At 44.9% G+C, this 24,181-nt stretch overlaps 1 protein-coding gene across 1 annotated transcript in view; it reads right to left on the reverse strand.

The window, feature by feature from the left end:
• Positions 1-346: 346 nt before the first annotated feature.
• LOC142578485 (beta-hexosaminidase subunit beta-like) overlaps positions 347-24,181 on the reverse strand; it is a 73,367-nt gene continuing 49,532 nt past the window's right edge. Inside the window, exons 9-11 of the mRNA XM_075687868.1 lie at positions 11,371-11,461; positions 1,581-1,685; positions 347-410 (exon numbers count right to left, since the gene is read on the reverse strand). Of these exons, the coding sequence (XP_075543983.1) occupies positions 347-410; positions 1,581-1,685; positions 11,371-11,461 (260 nt within the window). The remainder of the gene's footprint in view (positions 411-1,580; positions 1,686-11,370; positions 11,462-24,181) is intronic.

A 24,181-nucleotide genomic window follows, 5' to 3' on the forward strand; every position in this document is an offset into this window, starting at 1 on the left:
ACAGACGCTGACACCATGCGGAACATAGGGGTAATTACTTGTGCTTAATAAACGAAAGAAATAAATGACAAATTAATAGAAATGAAACTGCATGAAAAAACTGCTTCCCGCAGTTTCATGCACATATAAGTAGACTAAGATAAATACCAATATAAAGTCGTTACCAGAGCAGAATAAAATACGGCATATTTACACAATCATATGATACATGTATGACATGTGATTATACATTGGTTGAAGGTGGCTAAACAGCTTAATTATAGATCAACAAGTGTCCAGAAATAAGCACGAAACACTATAGCATATTAAGTGAGCACAGCGAAGGAGCATGGCACGGGAATACTTTCTATGCCACGTGGTCACATTCGCAAAACCCCGGTCCCGTCAGCGGCTGCACTTCGAGGCCTCGCCTGCGGGAGAAGGAAAAAAAATAAGAAAGCGTACTTAAGATGCGCACATGCTGCAACAACTTTCTTCCTTGATCAATGCGCATCTTCCAAATATAACGATATCCATGGACAACGTATTTTTGCAGCAACACTCCCACGATATTCGATGGGAAATGCAGATCGGAAATAATGCGACATATTGCATATTTTACTTTGAAACTATTGACGCTTTCATCAAAAATATAAAAGAGCCGCGTTAGTTAAAAATTTTTACATGTCAGTGAAGCATCTCAAGCGTTGGGTGAATTCTGAGGTTTTTCGTGCCATCTTAAAAGTACAGCTGTTTTCTATCCTACTTTTGTGTGCACAGCACAATCGTGATCAACATTATGATGCAGTGAATTCTATACGCAGTGACACTGTTGACTTCGAGTACTGGAACTGCAATGTGACGAAAGCCCCCGCGTAATGGATGTTTTCCTTGAGTCCGAAGTCAGAAGCCCTGTAAATGCTACCTAACTTATACTTAATTCGCTCAGTTTCACTCAGGGCAATATGTCGCGCGTGCATTATCTGGTAAGCCAGCCATGGATGAATGATAGCCGATCAGCACATACCAGCTTCCAGGTTTCCTGACGTAGACATAACTCTCCAAGGACTGGAATAGTGTCACTTTCTAGTTGTTTTTCCCTACATAAAGTTTCAATCTTGTATAAAAGATTCGCCTGTTCGGCAACCTTCGTTTCACGTCCGCGTTCTGCAAGGCCTAGAAAGAAACGCAAGGAGGAAGCTTCGCTTCGTAAAAGACCGCCATTGATTTGTTGATATTTGGGTAAAAACTGCACCTTTTTCCAATATCAATAGTTCTCTTGTATTTTTTGCGAAACATGCCATCTGGGGTTATAAAAAAGGAACTATCGAATGATGATCACAGCGCGCCTGATATGTCACTGCAAGGCTGGCTATATTAGTTTCGTCAGCACTAAAAAATCAAGGCTGCTTCATAAACTGGTACTGCGCATGCGCGGTGGAGCTGGTGTCAGTCCAAACAGTGCGTCGGCAATAACTCCGCTGACCTACGGAGTTGCACTGGCCTTGTTTATTCTTTCTCACCCATCCGCCATGGTACGAAAAGCGCAGAATGCTAAGAAAAATATCGCTGGCGTCTGTGTGCAGTCTATGGTATGGTACCTGAGCATCCGACAACGCTGCTCCTGAAGTCTGGTCATGGCGGTGTTCAGGTCTGTCAGATCCTTTGGGCTCCAAAGTCTCTCCGCCGCCAGTGATGCCGCAGGCCTTCAAGGGACAGATTTTATAGTGTTTAGTTTTATGCTCGCTCCCTCAGAGACTGAGATATATCGCAACGGAATAGCATCGCACAGAGAACAGTAGTGATATGCTGCAGACAACTTACGCACCGTAAAAACACTCAGCGCACAGCGACGGGTTAATTCCCATTACTATGAATGCCAATCTGCTCAATGTCTTAAGCAGTAGCCATCCTCATTATATGTCATTTATTCCGCTAAGTTAATGTGAAATAAAACAAGTATTATAAGGCAAGAGAGCGCAAGGTAATACGAAACAGGGTGCGGTCTCAGGCACCGCGTCTCGGACAAATGTATGCGACCGTTCTCGGCCACGGCGGCTTAATTGGCAGATACAGGCAGAGAAAGAGAGAGAGAGAAACCTTTAATGGAAGGGAGAGATTTTCGTCGGCGTAGAGAGGTCGCTGACATGGTGCTCTACGCGAGGACAGGAATTGGGGAGAGAAAGAGAGACGGAGAGAGGCGCACAAAAAGGAATAAGTTAAAAAATTACAGATCCCACGCACTGGGGGAATCGATGTAAGCGGAGCTTTCAGTGCTCGATGCTTTGATTGACGATAATAAGGGCTGATGGTGACGGCTAAAGCCTAATTTATACAACGTTTAGGCTAACACGAGAGTGGTGAGTTGATGTTACACGTTACCTTGCGTTCACCACTGCTGTTTGTCTGCGTAGTACACAGAACACACAGGGACAGGTGTTTGCGGCGTTGTTGCTTGTCATATTTTATAACCTCTGAGAGGGTTGAGCGTTGTCATTTCCTCACATGGCACATCGCATTGTGGCAGAAGTATCAAACTGGAATTGGATTGTGGGGCTGCACGTAGCAAAACCACACTCAGATTTTGAGGCAAGCCGCAGTGCCGGACTCCGGATTAATTTTGATACCATGATGTTCTTTAACGTGTCCCAAAATCTAAGTGCACGTGCGTTTTCTCTTTCATCTCCGTCGAAAAGCGGCTGCCGCGATTGGGGACGAATCCGCGACATCTATCAATACCATCGCTGTAAAGCTAACGCGGGGGGCACAGAAGTGTTGATTTGACGGTCAACCGCTTCGGTATAGTGTCTCCTGGACCCTGCGGTGCGCTTTAATTAATGCGGCTCTGCTTCTGCACGCGCTGCCTCAGTTGTCCGCTTGACATACTTGCATGGCGTTTATTTTTCAGAAATAGCAGCAACGTAGTGTACCGTACGTTGAACTTAAGCTTATCCTGTTTCCCCGCAACTGCTGTCGTATTGCAGTGGGATTTCCTTGCCTTCTCGCGTCACCTCCCCCCCTCTCTTATATGGGAACTGCCTCTTCTCCTCTTCTTCCACTCTCTACAGTTCTATCTGCGTCCCCTCTGGCCTCGTACGTTAGCAGAAAGAGAAGCGCTGCAGTTTCTGCGATGCTTCTGAGGGGAATCACAGGTAATTACAGCTGTCAAGCGGCTGATGTGGCGACGGCCAGGGAGTTTCACAGGGCATTGTCCACATTCGACGCGGTGGGGTGAAAGCGAGTTTCTCCCGTCACATTTCCTCTCTTACTCGCGCTTGTCATTTATATACACGTTCTGAAACACCCCCCGAGGCGGTGTGCGTGACAGCAGGCTACAGCAGCAGCACAGCAGTGGGAAAGTCGAAGGAATAGGCAAAGAAATCTTGGTTTTAGAAAGCTTCGCTTAAAAAAAATTGGCCACTGAGTTTTCTAACTCATGGGCAACGGCGTGCTATGGTAAGGTCCTTCAGTGTATGCACCGTCCTACAATCAGGTGACAGGATTCGTTGCGTGAAAGGTGCATGAGGGTGACAGAGTAGAACTAAAGTTTGTCGAGTTGACCAATGTTTTCTAAGTAGGTGAATAAAAAGTTCATCGCGCGCCTCTGTTGTATGAGGCAGGCTAAAGGGCCTAAGACACCGTCAAGTGACAAAGGTCTTTGTGTAAGCGAATGCATGCAATGCTCATAGAACGCACGCTCGTCAGCATACGCTCGACACTCAAACAGGATATACCCCATAGTTTCAATTAAACCACAGTTGTTGCAATGTGGACTTGTCAGTTGACCGAAAAGGTACCGTAAGCCGTTTTCATAGGCGCTGTTCAGGCGAATACGATGATTAATTATCAAATGGCGAGGAATGTTGGATGGGAGTCTGGATCTGAGATTTCTGTCGATTGAGTAAAGGACATGGTAATGTTGGGTCGGCAAGCTCCATAGCCGGTCCTTTTCTTCCGAAGCAAATCTTTTAGCTAGTTGGGAAGCATCAGATCTAGTGAAATAAATCCGCTTATAGTTTTGGTGTTGAAGACCTTTGCATGCCGCTTCATTACTTTTTCGTTGGCCAGAATACCGCAATGAGCAGTTATCTACTGCAATTTCATACAGTGGCCTGATGCAATGGCCAAGTGATGAAAGTACGCAATGTAGAAAGAAACAGGCTGATTATTTTTTTTTTTTGACAGACGGCACAATGTTTGTAGTGCTCCCTTAGAGCCATTTAAAATAGCCCATTGATAAGGTACTCGGCGCAATATATAGAGGACTGCTTCTCCGATGCCGTAAAGCTCTGTTGTCGTTGAAGATGTTCTCCGCTGCAGGTTATCAGCTGCACTCGTCTTGTCGAGTGTACAAAATACCACAGGAGCAAGTCTCCCGAGTGGTTGTGGCATCAGTGTAGATGTGGGTGTGCTGAGTATATTTGTCGGCTAAGTAGAGGAGAGTGGTCTGCAGGAGTGCCGCCTGTGGCATGCGACTATTTGTCCCATTTACACCCTGTACAAACTGGTCTATATCTAGAGGCGAAAGTGTAGAGGGAAGAAAAGTCGGAGACAGTAATTTCTGTGGCTGAATAAACGGAGGAAGGGCCAAAATTTGTACAGCTTGGCCAAAGCCAGACTTAACGTGGGTTATGTGGACAGGGTAAATGAAGTGCTTCTTCCCTTGGAGCACTTGCCCGAGATGGGTACTCATTGTTTCTTGGGAAGCGATGACATCTAGAGGTAGACATCGCGCTTCCGCTACTGTTCACGAGGCTGAAGCGCCCCTTGGAAGGCCCAGATAAATTCGCAGGCAGTTGTTCCGCGCGGCTTCCAGAGTCCTCTTCTTTGCTGGTGATAATCTCTGAACCACCGGTAGGCAATAGCGCAATGTGCGTTCAATATAGGCTTTTTCGAACACTACCGTTGAGCGGCAGTTGCATCCGCATCGTTTTCCCGCCATGAATTTGAAAACTTTCGATGCAGCAGCAATCCTCGCACACATTTTTTTACCTGAAGTGACCAAGAGAGATTTCTGTCTATCACAATCCCAAGGAATCGCTGACACCGTACGTACGGCAGCGGTCGTCTACCGAGTAAGAGCGGTTATTTGCTCATTTTCTTTGTTCTGATTTTTTCTGGCGAGAGGTGAAGATCTCGGGGAGCCAAATACACGGAGAACTTCAGTAATGGTTCTTGAAGTCGCTGTTGATAGATATAGTGCGAACTTGATGCGCTTCAGGTGCAGATATCATCGGCATAGATAGTGATGTGTGCTCCTCGCGGCACGTTTCCTGTTATGTGACCAGGGTGAGATACAACAGGTGCGGGCTGAGTACAGCACACTGGGGTGCGCCCTTCTCCACTGCCTAAGACTGTGTAGGTCTGTTCGGAGTACTCATAAATGTTTTCCGTTCTGTTAAATAGCGATTCCGGAACTACGAGGACAGAACCGTTTAGAAATCGTTGTCTATTGAGTTACCCACCGCGATCAGCTAAAGGCATCTATCGCGGACAAATAAAGGGAATTTTTAGGCACGTAGGATTCACCACATAGGCAGCAGAAAGTCCCGTTACGCGCCGCCGAGGCGTGCCAACTGAGTTGCATGCGCGCCTTTTGTGGTCAGGGCGAGCGCAGGGTGGCGTTATTTATGTTATCGTTTTTGACTAAGAGTGGCGCGTTATGAGCTCATAGTCGTGGAAAGATCCGGCGTCGCAGTCTTCCGAGAAGTTTTCGCGCGCGCGCGCGCGCGCACACACACACACACACACACACACACACACACACACACACACACACACACACACACACACACACACACACACACACACACACACACACACACACACACACACACACACACACATATATATATATATATATATATATATATATATATATATATATATATATATATATATATATATATATATATATATATATATACCCGTGTGTACATAAGGCTGAGCAGCTTATCCATTCCTCTCGGCTCGGCCTTCAAAGGAGCGCAAGATGGAGGGGCCCCTGTCTAGTTGCCTTTCCGGTGACAGAAGCGACCAGTTTACCGCCATTATCTTACCCCTCCATGTTCTAAGCTGTCAAAGGCGGCCGAGACGCCTTATACCTAGCCGTGTTCACGGCCGACAGCGCACGTGTGATTCCAGAACTACGAGGTCAGAACCGTTAAGAAATCGTTCTATCTTGAGTTAAGGTAATCAAATCAAGAATTTTTTTTAGGCGTGAATGGCCCTCGGGGCGGTACTTGTCGGCGTTAACGTAGCCTCACCGCCTGGGGGAATATCTGATTGAGGTATGTCGAATGCTCGGTTGCCATAGACGGAAGCTTCAATCCCGCTATATAAGCTTTTTTTCTTCCTATGATGAAACTCACCTCCTCTAGCGCAAAACATCTGCAGGCATGGAGTGACGCCTGTCACCGGAAAAAGATGCCCGGAGCGAGTGGGGCTATACTAATTCAGGTACAACCAAATTACGAAGGCCCACTAAGCTTCAACAAGACACTCCCTCACCAGAACAGGAATTGGCCTCCCTGGTGCAGTATTGGGCCACCCTTTCCCACATGGCTCACTCAATTACCCAATGGCCCTCAGTCCCCAGCAGCTGCGGAGTAGCTGACCAAGACGGCGGTCAGACCTGTAACGCTAGGTCTTAGCGCTTAGCACTAGGTCAGACCTGGCACTAAAAATCGCTGGGTCCAGGCAGGCCGTCAATGGAAACTGACCCTTGCAACGTTTAACACCCGAACACTCTCGAGTAAGGCTAGCTTAGCAGGACTCTTTGAGAAATTGTCAGACAATGTTTCGGATATCATCGGCCTTAGTGAGATTAGAAGAACTGGTGAGGCTTATACATTGCTGAATAACGGGTATGTCCCCTGCTATATAGGTCCCCCAGATAATAAGCAATACGGGGTAGGATTTATAATCCATAAGGACATAGCGGGCAACAGTGACGAATTCTACAGCATTAATGAGAGGGTAGCTGTGGCCAACACACACTTCGCAGCGCACTGGGCCAGTGCAATATGTCGATATGTGGCCATGCCTCTGCAATTTCTAACACTGTGTTGCTGCCTCGACGTATTCGGTGACAGGGTAACTAAAGGATCAAAGCGTAACTCGTTGAGGTAAAAGTGAATCTTTGGCGAACTCTAATATAACAGATCGACGAAATGTCTCTTTGACCTTGCCGCCACATTCAAGGGCGTAAGTGGTGAGCCTCCTTGCTCAAACGACGCCTTGGTCGCGTAGACACACTTCTGGTTTTTATTTGAGTAGCTGAGAGGTACGTACATTGTGTATTTTGCCGAAGCTGGTAGAGTATGAATATGGGACACGGGCTTCTATAGTCATGCTAGCTAGCTCAGTTACCGTGAGCAAACGGTTGGCGACGAGCAGTCTTGGCATTCTAACCATCAGGCTGTCGTCCCTGTTAAGGCGATGGCTGAGGCAAAGAAACACTTCTCCTCACTTGCTTTACCCAAACGCGTCGTCTCACAGCTGAGGCCACAGAATGAGAACCCGAGTGCCAGAGAGCTGACGAGTACGACGAACCCAGATGGGGTGTGCAGGTGTGGTGCCTAATCTCCCTCTTCACATACGCAACATATGCTATATCACTTACGTTACACATTTAAAACCGTTTCTCGTTTCCTCACCAATGTCACAGCGCTCATTCCTTTCAAAAAGTATTTAAACGAGAACTATTAAGGCGTCCTATAGGGGCTCATTTACTAAGCATCAATCCAATCAAGCCGGCTTCCAATGAATTCAAAGAAGCATAAAAATTATATCAGTTTTATTATAGGGCATATTAATTACGCGTGGTCGTTAGATATGCGAGTAAGGATAAGAATAATGTCAAGTGGTAGTGACGGTAAAAAACACAGTAGCAATACTGTGAAAGATGAAACTAACTTTTTTGTGGGCACAGGTTTGCCCAACAATAGTTAGTTTCGTCTTTCACAATATTGCTACTGTGTTCTTTACCTCACTACCACGTGGCATCTGGATGAAATCAGATTACACAAGGTTCGGTGCCGACAGACAGCGGATGCAACCATCGATAACTTTCGAGAAACTTCCGATACGTGCAGGCGCGTCCCGCGCTGTGCGATAACATTTGTTAGGCAGTGAAACACGGTCACCTGATAAATATAAACAACTACACGTGTCAATATGACAGAAAATACAACTACCTCTGCGGACTGGAGCCAGTTGCACAAACATTGTATTGTATTGGGTTTTATGGCGCATACGCAAATCAGGCTATCATGGGCCAAACACATGGTATAATTTATTTCAAAAATTGGGTATCCTCAGCGAAAGTCCTTCTCCGGACAAGGACTCTGAGGAGCCCAACAAATCAAATGGAGACCTCAGCCTTCTTCACAGGACTGAGAAAATGGGTGAGGTGCATCATAAGATGCGTGAAAAACTGGGTAAGAATTTTTAGAATTAGTAGTTATGTGATATATTATATTTCGTTTAGGATCGCTGCGTCTTTCAAAAAACTAAAAACAGATGAAGTTCCTACAAGTGGGCTATCTCCTAAAAGTAGACTGGGATGGAAGGGAATGCGTTCATTGTAAAATACAGTAAAATATTTTTTCCTTAGCCGTTCGAGTTGTGTGCACGAGAATAAAGTTTGATTTACAGTGAGTTCAGTTCCACAAACAGCGCCTAACGTGAATGCTACTCTACCAGTTGAGCTACACGACGGTAGCCCTACTTCCTACCACATTTTTTTGTTAATTAATTAAGTCCCATCATGCTAGCCAGCATCCCCAGTAAAATGATCGAATATGTACTATCATCGCAGTTTCTTGACTCCATCTCGTTCTTTTCACTGGTATACCACAGCTGTCGTAAATCTCAACTCAACTTTTTCTCTTCACACACAAAATGCACGTAATTTTAGACCGCTATTTGATAGCTGACTGCATTTGTCTCGATTACTAGAAGGCGTTTGATCAACTGTATCGTGAACTACTAGCCTTCAAGCTAAACAAATTAAATATAGATGCTCATCTCGCCAGTTGTCCCGAGTCCTTATTATTGACCGTATTCTGTTCGTTGCATACAATGACACAAAATGTTCGAGCAAGTCAATTCATTTTGGAGTGCCATAGGGGTCCGTTGTATCTGTAATGCTGAACTCTATATATTAACGACCTCCCAAGATGCGTTTAACCATTACTTTAGTTTACTGCAGATGAATTTTTAGACCCACTCTTCTGCTTTGCCTCTCCAGGTCAGTGAGCATGTATTGCAATTGGTCCCCTGAGTCCCCAGTCTCGGAAGAGAACAGTAATTTACAATAGGTAGCGAGACACTGGAAGTGGTAAGGGAATACATCTACTTAGGGCAGATAGTGACGGCGGATCCGGATCATGAGACGGAAATAATCAGAAGAATAAGAATGGGCTGGGGTGCGTTTGGCAGGCATTCTCAGATCATGAACAGCAGGTGGCCATTATCCCTCAAGAGAAAAGTGTATAATAGCTGTGTCTTACCAGTACTCACCCACAAGGCAGAAACATGGAGGCTTACGAAAAGGGTTCTACTTAAATTGAGGACGACGCAACGAGTATGGAAAGAAGAATGATGGGTGTAACGTTAAGGGATAAGAAAAGAGCAGATTGGGTGAGGGAACAAACGCGAGGTAATTACATATTAGTTGAAATCAAGAAAAAGAAATGGGCATGGGCAGGACATGTAATGAGGAGGGAAGATAACCGATGGTCATTAAGGGTAACGGACTGGATTCCGAGGGAAGCGTAGCAGGGGGCGGCAGAAAGTTAGGTGGGCGGATGAGATTAAGAAGTTTGCAGGGACGACATGGCCACAATTAATACATGACCGGAGTTGTTGGAGAAGTATGGGCGAGGCCTTTGCCCTGTAGTGGGCGTGACCAGGCTGATGATGATGATGATGCAGATGATGATGATGATGATGGTGATGATGATGAAGTAGCGTTGCTTTTAAGATTCACTTCTTTGCTGACGATTGTGCTATAGTTAGTGAAATATAATGACGTGAACGACAGTACCGCCTTACAAAGCAATCTAGATGCTGTTTCTAACTGGTGTAACACGTGGCTCATGGAGCTTAATCCTAATAAGTGCAAAACGCTCCGTTTAGAGTGATTTGGAGTGTTTTCAGAATACTGGAGTGCCTTGCACTGCATGACTCTGGAAACAGTTTTGTTTTTCTTATCGCTGCCTTGGTGTCACATTACCTAGATTGATCTTGCACACCACCAGTACTGTTCACAATTTTAACCGCATGCTAAGTTACCTTTTTCTCTCCAGCCTCTTCTCTCAAATTAATCCTTGACAAAACCTTTATCAGAAGTAAACATGAATACGTGGCCTCTATATGACATCCGCCTAATAGTTAACTTGCTAAAGTAATTGAACTTGCTCAGAATAATGCTGCCAGATAAATCGTTAACAGCTATAACCGCATAGCAAGTGCTACATTCATGAAAAATGCCCTCGAACTGCCCTCACTTGCATCCCACCGCATAATCTTCGGGCCTTCCTTATTTCACAAGATCTCTTACTTTATTCCACACCTCCGATTTGATCTACTTCCCCCGCCCACTTTTGTTTCTTGACGCCTTGATCATAGCAATAAAGCCGGTATCAACTCACGTCGCGCTAAAGCTTGCCTCTATTCATTTATCTCACGGACTGTGGGGGGCTGGAGTCACCTTCCCGGAACAATTGCCTCCATACGAGATATTTTTTGTTTCCGAGAATCATTAGCTTGCATTGCCTAGCCAAGAATTTTCATGTACAACCAATAGCTTCATGCAGGAGGTCATTAGCTGTGAATAATTAAGTAATGTTGTATAACCCGGTATTTCAATTCTTTTTCTCAATCCAACCACTCCCCTCCGTAATGCCCTGGTGCCTTGAGGACATAAATAAAGGAAATGAAATGAAAAAGTTAATGTTTAATCAACATTATATTGTCAACCAGCCCCGCTCTTGTAATTGCGCTGCACCTAAATTTCTGCAACCTTAATGATGGAATCACGTAACGAGAACAAATTTTCTACGCAATATTTGAAAACTCGCACAGCTAGCATGGACTCGAAACGACACTAAGCGACCCGCCACTGTAGCTCGAGGAATATATGGCCCTGTGCGAGCACGAGGCAGTGGTTTTGACTTCCGACCGTGCTGGCCATGCTGCAATTATCGTAAAATATAAGACACGCTCGTGTTTCTAGAGAAAGGTGCATGATAAAAAGCTCAGCGTATCAAAATAAAACTCATTGTGTTTATCTACCTCTTCTTTTTCTTCTTTTTTGTCCGTTAAGAAGCTCTCGTAGCCCATAAGAAACATGAATGCAAAAGTCAATCAATCCACAATGCTCACCAAGTACTGGCTATCAGGTTAGTGCGATCAACGCTATCATCCCAGACACCGACTTCGCCTCCGACGACCAGGGCCTTTTGCTTGGCTGTTCCTGTGACAAGAAGAAATAGTGATGTCGGTCCGCCCACCGCCGCGGATTAACTTAAAGGAAATTACAAAAGTATTCGTAAGTTTAAGAATTGCAATCTTTCTATAGCCGCCGAGACGCGGAATAGACACGCGAAGTTATATAGAGAGGTCGAACCGTGGAAGTCGTGAGGCTCGCATTGATGGAGCGGCGCCCAGCTTTGGTTGTTGGCGGACGCTTCCATGAGCCAGCAGTGAGAGACCAGGACCCGGTGTCCCTTCGCCGTCAGCTCGGAGAGAAGGTGAGCCGTCCCGCTTTTGTGGTGCCGCGATTGGATTACCGCGTGTCGAGGTAGCTGCGCAGAGTGGCAAGAACGAAGCCAGCTGATGGCCGTGAGATATCAAGCAACGAGGAAAACACCACCGATGAGAAAACGCCTCATTACAAAGGTGAAAATGATTCCCGTGAAGCGAATACCCTTTTTATGCTTACAAACAGACTTGCCAGAAGACTTCCGCTTAAGCCCAAGTTACAACACAACACAAGTTACCATAGCTTATAAATTTGTAGAACTCTCAAGCTGGCATCATGTTCGCTGTAGAGTAGGAGTGCCCGACAAGTGAATTGTATTGGTGACATGAGCTCGACGCATTTCGCACGTTCTTTTGCCGGAAAACATGAAGAATATATGCATACAGTATACTATGTGACAAAATACTTCCCTTTTCTTGGCTAACTTGTCTGTCAAAAATACATGACCGGAAGTGTTCTGGGGTCATGGATGCACTGCTGCCACAGCGTGGACAAAACGGGTCCATAGCTCTTCTTTGCGACTGGAGCATCGCGAGTTGCGGCACATGCTGCATCTAAAAAGCTACGTGCACCTGTTTCAGGTGCTGACTGGATGTCACACTGGGCAAGTTACTGTCGATTTATTCAAAATGATTTCGTCGTTCACAATAAAGAGAGAAAAGTACATTCTATACGGAATTGTTTTTTCTTCTTCCTGTACATATTTTTTTTTGTCGCTGGTTAGAAGAGATTTTGAATATCGGAACACCGAAGAAGGCAATTTTTTTAGTGTGGGTTTCGAATTTTCTGTTATGAGCTGGTGCGTGACGCCGGCTGGTACTTATAGCGAGTATTCAGTGTCTATTCGCCGTTTTCAGCAGTAAATGCTTAAGCCGAAAGTTCTACAGGACCCGAACTAAGTTTCATTCGTCGGAAAAGCCCAAATATCCAATTATTTGCAGGCAAGATTTCCTGCATAACGTCACTCATTGTGCTATCAACTCGAATAACCTTGGCAGAAGAAGGAGTGTTTGGAGACATCGTCACTTATTGGAGAAGCGATTTAGACAAGGACAACCGGTTGGACATGTCTCCCCAACACCATAATATGCTAATTAGCCCTAGAGAGGCGCGAAACAAAGAAAACAAACAAGCATGAGCGTAACTGTGCACTGCTGAGAAAGAAGCGAATTGTGCCATTTTTTATCGCTCTAACACGTTGCCTCACTATCGCACAGTATTGCAAAAAAACCCTACGTGCATATTACCACAACCTTTCGAGGAGTGACACTCACAAAATTGACACGCAGAACGCGCAAACTAAGGAAAGTTGTAAATTATTGACTTCTTAACTGCAATATGTGTGTTTGGCTTTTCGCAACTTTCTCAGAGATAGTTAATGTTGCCCATGCGTGGCAAAAGAAATACTATGACGCCACATTATTATCACCCTCGATTACATGAATCACTAAAATTGAAGATCACATTCCCGGCGTCCAAAGTTTTTCTTGCACTTGCGCCCGGTAAAACAGCAGCCTAGGCTGGTCAGACCAAAAATCAACAAACAATATTGAGTTTCCCGTATTTTCTTCACGTCATTAACACGGACACTGCCGAAGTGAGCTGAACTTTTACGCCATCCATGAAGGTATACTGCGTAGGATACGGCATAGGCTTGACTGAGACTGCGGATTGAGCACTGAAGACAGTAAGCAAAAGTGTTAATGTAGTGTCCCATTGCAAGTGCGTTGGCGTACGGCAACTGCAGCAGGCCGTAGACGCTGTAGAAGTAAAGTTACTGTAGCGGTAAAAAAAAAAGAATTTGAGAAGCAGCGGCCGTACTTGACATAGTAGTTTAGATAATAAGTACCTAATTTGCAAATTTTCTCCAAGATACATGTGAGAAACTTTGTTGCAGACTTTATAGTCATAGACTCGCCAATGTGTTCAGTGTGCAACGTTCCTGTGGGCTTGCAGCGCGATATATGCGAGTGCATTCAATAATCATCAAACCCACAATCTCTAAAGACTGCGTTGAGTTCCTGTCACGATTGCATAGTCAGAAACTGCGGTAAAATCTTGGCCCATGCTGAGAGACTGCTTTGCACAGCGTCCACGCAACGAAAAATATTTCGGACATTTCTGAGAACCTCGTGGACCTCGATAAGACTTTATTATCAGTTTAAGTGTGTGCGTGTCTATAGCAGCATGTGCCACTTATGTGTTCGTCTGATCACTCTGTGCATCATATTCTTCGCCCAGCACACAGTATGCCAGGCCGACAGACGGGTAAACAGCTCCAGCTTTCATGAAAGTTGGCATCTCTCTATTCTTTGTGCACTATTGGCTGGCAGCGCTACAGCATAGTGTTATAGTTTTCACGGTTTCGAACTGCCTGGTTCATCACCAAGCCTGACAGTACGCAGTCAACTTTCGTTATATTAACATGGGTTAATTCGGCTTTTCGCCTAATTCTAGCGCAATTCAACTGCCCGGGCGAAAAACCATACCTTTATATGGTAGGTGGAGTACTTTACTTGGAGCACAAAAGCACGGCGCTTCGGGTAGTTCGAATCCCACTGATGCCCCTTATGCGCGCATTAATTACTAAAAGCCTGGAAACAGAATAAGTTCGGCAGACAGGGCTTACTACTTCGTTAGAGGCGTGGAGCTCTTTTATTTGAAGTTACCTTATTATTTTAGTGTCCCACGCTCCTTTCGCCCGTGAAGCCATTCAATCCCACTTGTTTCACGCCATATATCAGGCTGAAGCAGCTTTCAAACATGTCGGCTCTCTCGCCTCATGCTGCTTCCGTTGTGCTTTAGGAGCGAGAAACAAAAACGCCTTACAGACTACTTCAAGTAATAAAAAAGATGTGAATTTATTCATTTCGCCCCGTTACAGACTACTTCAAGTAATAAAAAAGATGTGAATTTATTCATTTCGCCGCCGTTCGTTAATACGACCTTTCGTATATTCGGCAAAGTCTTGCGGCTCCTCAAAGTCCGCATTAATTGGGAGTCAACTGTATTACCTCGTCATCCCGTTCGCGCTGTCGTTATAGCGAATATCTTTGGATCCTCTCGGCTAGCAATCCGCTGACGAGGTATAGTAGGAAGCAGCGTACGCATTCCTCTCGTCTCTTTCCGCTGTTTCACTTCGTGTAATAATTTAGCAGGTAGAAGTAACAAGTCCGGCAAACGGAAAAGGTGAAACATCTTTAACGGTATTAGGAGTATTAGCATTTGCTCTAAATTTACTTTGTTATATTTTGCAGACCAACGCAAGAAGACACAGGTAAAAATGAAGACGAGTGAAGCGTCCTGTCTTCTTGCATTGTGTGTTTTTTATTGTGTACGGCTGCTACCACGTCCAAGCGAAGCATTTCCGTCGTTGTAATTGCATATCTTTGTTACTGTACAGTTTTACCAGTAGTCTATGGAACATACTGCCTCATTATGTGAGCACCAAATAAAATCATTAAGATGACAACAGTTAGCCTAAATCAAGTTGTACAAGAGCCACTGACATGCACGCTTCGTAAGACAATAATACGCGGCAGACTTACTCGGACTTTATTTGTAAATACGTCTTGCCAGAAAACAGGGCTTTTGCGAAACTTGTTCACAATAAAAAATAACCTGAAAGAAAGGGAAAGGTGCCAGAGTAAGCGCTACAGGTAATGAATTTATAGCAATGTTTTAACAGGCAAACTATTCGGGCTTTCTCTTTAACCTGCAGTGCTACAAGCTGGGATATGCTTAATATTTCTTGGACACATTTTTTAGGTTGCAGTGCAAGAATAAAGCTCATTTTCTTATTTATTATTATTTATTGTTTATTTCTTACTGCAAACCCAGTTCAGGTCCAAGCAGGGTGGTAAAACACAACAATAATACAATGCTATAATCAATCACGAAGGGTGTTAAAACACAACAGTATTACAATGCATCAATCAATTGAAACAGGCAACAAGTTATTCCAATCTGTTATAGTTTGGGGAAAAAATGAATGCTTGAATACATCCGTCCGTACAAAATAAGGTGTTACTAAAATCGTATGATGGTGTTGACTAAGCCTAGACGTTGAACTAGACAGATAGGATGCAGGATTAATTGATAAATCTGCATTAAAAAGCATGGAAAGAAATCGAGTTCTTAGGTTCCCCATTTTCGTAAGCTTGACATTATTCCCGCGCATCTACCTTTGATAAATTGCATACATGATTTATTAAAACAATAGGCAGTAGAGCGTAAACTTCGGGCTCAGCTTAACGAGTGTCTTGTTGACTCACGCTTTACGCCTTACTTTCGTCAAGGCGGCTAAAAGTCATCTAACTTATAATGCACAGTTTTCCCCGGCCACTCTACATTGTGGACGAATAAATTGCTGCGTTTCAGAGATAAATGAGCACCACTCTGGGCCTTGCAGATTCAGCCACATGTAATGGCTGCACGCTCCGAGAAAAGCCGTAAACCCTTGGGAGCGTATCTAGTCGTCAAACAATAATCGTCATCAGCCGAGCTTTTGGTTCGTTTCTTCAAAACTAGGCAGTTGCAACTTTCCCTTCAAGAACAATATGTGATAGTGACACCGCGCATGCCATTCGTGATTTCAAACTATACACCGAGCGTGCAGCATTACACAAAAGAATTGCGCGCAAGATAGACACGATTGCTGTCTGGGGACGACGTAAGATCGAAAAACTGTGTACTTTTTTGAGTGCACCCTCCACCATACGCTCTTAAACAAAATTGCACCCCGTGGGTCGCATCTTGCCACGCAACAATAGTCATCTGTCCTGCTTGTGTTTCCTTTCTTTAACGCTGCGAGCCCCCGTAATTCTAAGTCACGAACGGCATGCGCGTTATCATCATGACAGAGTATTCTCGACAGGAAAGCTGCGAGCGCAGCGTTTTCAAGAAAGGAAAATCAAGCAACACTCATAGACAAAGGTACTTTGGGGTGTATATTTGCCACACAGCAATAATCGTCATCTGTATTGGCCGCATTTAATTTCTTTAACGCTGCGAGCCCGGTACTTCCAAATCACGAACGGCATGCGCCTTATCAGCATCACAGAGCATTCTCGACAGGAAAGTAGCGTGCGCAGCGTTTTCAAGAAAGGAAAAGCAAGCGATACTCTTAGACAAAGGTACACCCTTTGGGGTGTATATTTGCCACACAGTAATAATCATCATCTGTCTTGTCCGCATTTCCTTTTTATTAATGCTACGAGCCCAGTACTTCCAAGTCACGAACTGCATGTGCGTTATCAGCACGACAGAGCACTGCAGGAACAGCGACACTCAAGCTTGAAGCCCTAGGAGTCCATAATACTATAAGAGAAATTATAGACGCCCACCTCACAAGCCAACGAGAACGACTAGCTCTCACACCAACAGGAAGGACAGTCCTAGCGCGCCTAGGCTACCCCACACACGGCAAAGGCCACGAACAAGCAATTCATCTGGCCCCCAACTTCCGGGAACACATCAAGGTAGCCCCTATCCCCAGAAGCATGCACCCGGAACATCATGCCGATCGTCGCCAAGCTCGCGCAAAAACTCTACAGACAAAATATGGCAGTCTCCCCACCACACTATACACATATGCCGCGCAGTACCCCCAAAAGGCAGCCATGACGGCCAGCGTTGTCGACTGTAACCTACAAGAGGTGGTCTCGATGACGGTCCGCACTGCCAGCACCCTCGTAGCGGAGGAGACAGCCATCGCCTTGGCCATCACCTCTAGTCCGACCAACGAGTACGTCACAATCATTACTAACTCCCAGGCAGCTTGCCGTAGCTACGCGAGAGGCAGAATATCTTCAATCGCCCACCGACTCCTCAAACAAGTCTCCCAATTGCCGGACGTTGAAATAGTGTGGACTCCAGGACACGAGTCCCCCCGTGGAAATCAGCGTGCGCACGCTGTAGCCCGAGCTTATGCCTCCCGGGCGCCACAAGACAGGGATACGGCCGCCTCCATGGAGCCCGTACCTTTACAATACAACGCCATACTACAACACCACAGAATGAACAGACGACAATACCCGCCTCCACACAAGACCCTCTCACGTGAAGACGCCGTAACATGGCGACAACTACAAACCAACACATACCTCCATCTAAGCAGACTGCACGCAATACACCCTACACTATATTCATACAAATGTCCCCTTTGCAATGATTACGCCTCCCTATATCACACCACATGGGCGTGCCCCAACGTGAAGGCGGCCCCGCAAATACCCAACCCCACACCCGAGCAGTGGGAGGCCGTGCTGACTAGTTCGGACCCTCGTAACCAGCAGCAACTGGTGCGGCGGGCCCGGGAGACAGCAAGAGCCGCAGGAGCCCTGGACTAAGGGCGCCTCCCGCACAAGCAGAAAGACACCTGCTTGTCCTTTCTTTTTAATAAATGTTTCTCGTCCTCCTCTTCCTCCTCTCTGCAGGAAAGTAACGAGCGCAACGTTTTCAAGAAAGGAAACGCAAGCAAGACAGATGACGATTATTGGTGCGGCAAGATACGACCCAAAGGGTGTACATTTGTTTAAGAGTGTATTACAACCCCCGGGTATTCATGAAAGTTCCTACACTCAACACCACACTTGCGCCTACACTTTTATATGAAGAGCGCGGCCCTGAACAGGTGCGGTTACTACGCTTCATCGACAGCACATTCTTGAGAAGCGCAGCATCTTCCTGTGCCGAGGGCTGCCCCTGCCGGGGCCATAGCTGCCTTGGCGTGTTTTCTACACCATGAACCAAGAGCGCCAAGCGACCAGCTCTTCTGATGCACATGTTCTAAACGGGCGTGCAAAGGGCCTTCGGCCAATTCACCGCTCTGTTTCGATGGAGCATTTATCTACCGTAACGTCATTTTCCAATGAGCAGAAGACGCAATCGGCGACGGAGAACGCCGCCGCGCGTTCCTCAACAACAACAAAGACGCCCGAGATGGATACCGCGGGAGTGGCCGCCGATCCCATCGTCGCCAATTTTCCTTTCCAACAGCGAGAGGTGGACACTACGACCGGGGAAAGGAGGGAGGAATGTGCTCCCACAAACATTTACAACGACAAAACTGACAACGACGGAGGTAGCTGTTGGAAGATAGTCATACATAAGGGCCCGTACATGGTCAGTCCGCCTGTCCGTTCCGCCCTCGTCCGCCCGCGTGCTGATGGCTCTCTACTGGTGAGCGAGGAGGGGTCGCAACTTTGCCGTCCGCACGCCTGCTCGTCTCTCATTGGCTGGTCCGAGGCGGATGGTTCGGCTGTCGTCACAGCAAACATGGCGCGTGCTCAAAACGAAGCGAAGCGGGGACGTAAGGCCTAAGCTACAGCCGCATCAGAAACAGTCTATTTTCTCTCCTTTTTCTGATTTTTGCTAGTTATCTGGCACCCAAGCAGATAGTAATCGAAAGCAGCAAGCCGGTGTACCCTTCCAGACCTCATCAGTGCGTGCGATCGCCAACAGAAACAGACGGAGCGCCGGAAGTGTGTGTTGTGTTTACGAGAGCGTCGGAAGAAATATTTGAAGCCGTCGACTTCGTGATTTTTTGTTCCGTGCTTCGCGTGCGTGTCGCAAACGAGAAGTCCATCACATACAAGTGCATTCGGAGCAGCAGGACACATGTTCAGTGCGTGGCGAAATAAGTAGCGTCCGATTAGCGCACCCAGCGAACAGGACTGGTTTCTGTTCTGTGTATTTGGATCGTTGCCGCGAAGTGGTGAACGCCAGCCCTTCGCAACTTTCAGAAGTAATGATAAGATCAGTAACGATAACTTTTTATCGCTTTGTTATCGCTGCCATTCCGCGTGTGCTATACTGCGCGTGAGCCGTTTTGCCGGCTGCGACGCGCCGAGGTGACCGCGACGTTCGAGCTGTGTTCTTGCTGTTATGAAGTGCGTTTGCAAGCTACAAACCGTGATATATATGTGCGATGTGTCGCAGCGTTGCGGGGTGTAGAAGTGCTCGTTCTACGCGATGTGCGTTTGCTCAGAAGTGAACTGTGCAGAAGTGTTGCCGATCGCGTTTTCATATTTAGTACCCTTACAGATAAGCCCTATCACACCGGCCTTTCCTGCTTCGTACATCTATCGTTTCTTTCAAAAGTTGTTACTGCACGGTTGAAGATGCTTATATCGGTGGGGGGAAATTAGGGAACATAATAATAACTGCACACGTCAAGACGTTCAGCGCTGTCGTGAAATGTGGACGCCCCTGAGAGCACTAATGTCATGAATGCAAATTTCTGGCAGCCTTGATTTTCATAATGTGGACACTAGTGTGAAGATCAAGAATTTCTAGATTTCACGAAGTAAATTGCTTTATATTTTGTGATGCAAGCGGCTTACATATCGAAAATCTGAGCTTCTTGTTTTTGACTAGTGACTAAGCACAGAGTCTGTTTGTGAAGACACCAGTGGCATGGTAGATGAATATGTTATAGGTAAGAACTGGATACTACTTTCTTATTAACTAAAAATTTTACGCTTGCTGACAAAAAGCAATATGAATGTAAAAATGAACACGTAGGACGAGTAGTAACAAGTAAGTAAGTGTCACAGGTATGGTGTTATATAATATTCTGCTAGCAGCCAGCAGAACTGCGTGAAAGAAATTATGCCCAGACTTCTTCCTCACTGGCCAGCCACGGTCACGTTACTAATGCAGGCAGAATTGGGTAAGCGGAAGTTTGCGGTTACTTTGTTTATCCACCCTACTTGATTATCTGGTTCGTATCGCCTGTTCTGGCACGAGCCCTTAGTTTAAAGCGAAGAATAGCACAAGTACCAGCATTGTGTGCCTGATAGGTGCTTTATTTTCTTTCCTCATGTTCATTCTGCCAACAGTCATTAGCAAATAATGTGCATTAAACTGACTTGGGCTTATATAGTATGTCCATTAAACGTATTTCCAGTGCACTTTCATCTGCCAGTAAGTTTAGTGCTACCTATCATTCGTGGGTGCGGGATGTTGGACGCTATAATGGCTATCTGACTGATCTTTATTTTCGATAGGCCACGGTTCCACTCACTAACTGAACCGCCTTCAGCTGCGCAGCCAGAGTATAGAAAGGGGGACCTCGCCTCTTGTCATTCTTTAGCATGCTCATGGCCACAGTGCGTTGTCCCTGAGAAGTCAGCTGCTATCACAATTTAAAAAGTGCCTATTGGCTGCTATGAGTTTATCCTGAGCACGCGTTTTCACAGTTATGTAAGCATTAGTTATGTGACCGAAGCCAGCCAATGAGCACGAACTGCTTGCAAAATATTTAAGTGACTCTGCAGGCAGAGTGTCTGCTCCCTATATTATGTTAGCCGCACTGCTTTGTCAGTGTGCTGAATTGTTCTTTTTTGACAGAAATTTGCTACCCAGCCAGACAAGATATTGCCAAACCATGAATTTTAGGCCTGTACGCATGGTCACTTCTTTATTTTATGATATTCTGGACATGACACCCATGTCTAGCTTAGATTAGCAACATCAGCTTAACTTATGCACGGAGTTGAGTTGCTGCATGTGAGAAAAAAATCACTGCATAGCTAATAGAATTAGACTGGTACGAAAAAATTATTTGTCTTTATGGCTTGTAGTATAAGTGGTGCTGTTCATTTGATGCACACAGTAGCATGTGAACACAAATATATGTGTACCTTGCATTTATGTGCATGTGTGTGTGAATAAAACAACACAACTTCTAATATCAAGGCACGTTGTACCAACTATACCCATTAAAGATGTTCTATGTGGTATTCAGATAATCTTATTGAAATTTTATCACATGGTGCAGTTACAACATTTCATACCTGTATGTAAACCAATTTAAGAACTGTATTCACTGCATGTGAAAATGCATAATTAAGGCCAATGCAGTACCTGGGGTTGCAGCTTTTTAGTTAGCTTTTGCCACAGCTTATTAGAGGGATCTTGTTGATTATGCCATCCAAACAACTCAAATAAAGGTTTGTATTTAGTATACCAGCAGTGAAATACTGAACGCAGCTGCAATTCTTTGCATACTAGTGAGATTAATTTCACTGCTCATTGTTCTGTGACATGTTGTTCTTCAGTCACACGTGGTGACAGTATTTGGCGTCATGAGTTCTAGGCTAATTTTCACATGGGCCTTTCGATGAAGTGAAATCTGCCTCTTCAACAGTCAGTTTAGTGGAAAGCCACCACTGAACCAATAGCTCAAAGACCAATTCCTGCATGCTTTTCGCCAATTTGGTAGTGCGCGGAAACTATGTGTGATACATAACTTCAGCTACACCAATAATCACACAGGTAAACCTGCCACATATAGTTAAGTCATTGATATAGGCAGAGGAAGATGATGCACGTATGTAACAGTTCCTCATCCCTTGAAATGTGAATGACCCAAACCTTCGTGAGCATATCCGTCACAACCATCCAGCCGCACAAGTGGGAACACTTGTGCCATCACAAGTGAAAACAAGTACAATAGTACCACCGTCCCAGCTGGTTTGTCGTGATTACCTTGCCTGCTAGTTCCTTGTTTATATTGGATAGGCTGCCTATTACCAGCTTTCACAACATTTACTGCGCTAATGAAGGAACAGTACAGATAGCAGTAATGAAGGAGGTATATACAATTAGGGCAGAGAACTTCTGGGTAAGTTCAAAAATAAACAGGTAAAACTATGTCGAACAAACTATGTTCACATTAGAAGATATACCATCGGCAATTAATGCACATTCAGAACATGCAATAAGTGCCCTCTGTGGGAGATTAAGACATGTGATGCCAAAAACCTGTTTGCCTTTTAAATATTGACATAAAGAAAAATTCCAGTCTGTACTTGTATGTCGGAGGGTAGAATATCAAAGGAGAGGTGCAAAACGGATTTTGCATGTAGTAGTCCCTTATGAATGTGCTACTGAAGTTGTGCCAAGAATAGCAATCTGTGTGTAAAGCATTGGACAAGGTACCATATGTATGTCTGACACATTAAAAATCTTTTGCATTGAACATTCTGAGCTCGAAATGTTATGCATGCTGTTTTCAGCTACAAATAGTGTGTATACATATTTGACCTGCACCACAAAGAGCTGATGTCACAAAAAAAATGTGTACACGTTAGTGTTATGTTGCTTTTCATGGCGTCTCAGTTTACTTAATACAGTTTTGAATTTACAGATTGCTTCACATGTTTATAGCTAAAAACCACAGAAAACTACTTGCATTGTGACTGCGAGGTCACAACACGAGGATTTGTGTGGTATCGTTCCTGTTCATCGGTGTGTCCTTGCACTATAAGTATAAAACGTCACACCTGCAAATCTGAGCATCCACCCTTTCATTTCGAACACTTTTTTGAATGCTTGGCAGTTATGCTTACAGGCACATTGTGACAGCAAATCTACACCACCTTAATTTAAGTGCGATGTAAAGGGTTGTTTGTTTGTGCATAGCCAAGCTGTTCTAGAACGCCTGCAGGGATACAGCATTGTCCAGTGGCACCGTATAGTTCAGGCGTAACAGTGAACTAGTAAACAAAGCGGCTGATAATACTAAGCTGACCCATATGTAGGAGCATTATATTATCCAACCCACACGCAAAGTTGCCTTCAGTGTACTGAATAACCACAGCTTTGATTTACCAAGTTATATTGCTGCACACACACAGCACTGAAACAAAAGTCTGTACAATGGTGAGAAATGCGCCAAGGAATGAAAGATTACTTGTTCTGTGTAGATTTGAATAGTAGATGTGAATGCATACCCAATTCACCAGTATGCATGTTTTCTTTTGGAACAATTTTACATTTGGCACAGAGGCTGAGCCACTACGGCCTCTTGACTGCAAATTTCTGTGCTCTCACAGTGCTAATGGGAGTATCATTCATTTGGCTACCCGAATAGTGAATAGGCAATAGAACACTACAATCTTTCAGTTTGTCGCAAAACACCTTGTGCATTATTCACAAAACTGAACCCAAGGAACTATTCGCTGGTTTGTTGTGGAAATAAAAAAATGGCAATGAATGTTTCCTCACTTTTTGTGTGGCCCTGTCTTCTGCCCTACGTGCCTTCATTTCATTGTAATGAGCATGTTAAAACAGCAACTAATTAAGAAAGACAAACACAAAACTACTAACTATATCAACTTTTTACACCGCAAGAGGTCACTGAACTCACTGCTAAGCTACACTTGATAATCTCGGTTTGCTTTAAATAAATACAGGCACTGGCCAGCTGTTTATGTTAGGCTATGCATTTTTCAGTTTCCTAAAACATGGCTGTGCATGAGCTAGCTAGGTTGTTACTGCATAAATACATAAACATGCAGCCCATGCCCAACTAACTCATATAACCTGAGTAGAGCTTATTTTTTATATGTAGAGCAATCAAAATAGAACACGCACGTATGATGCTGACAGTATCAAACAGTCTCAAGTCGAACATCCTTGTTT

Source organism: Dermacentor variabilis, chromosome 4 (genome assembly GCF_050947875.1).
Source record: "Dermacentor variabilis isolate Ectoservices chromosome 4, ASM5094787v1, whole genome shotgun sequence".
Taxonomy (NCBI): Eukaryota; Metazoa; Arthropoda; class Arachnida; order Ixodida; family Ixodidae; genus Dermacentor; species Dermacentor variabilis.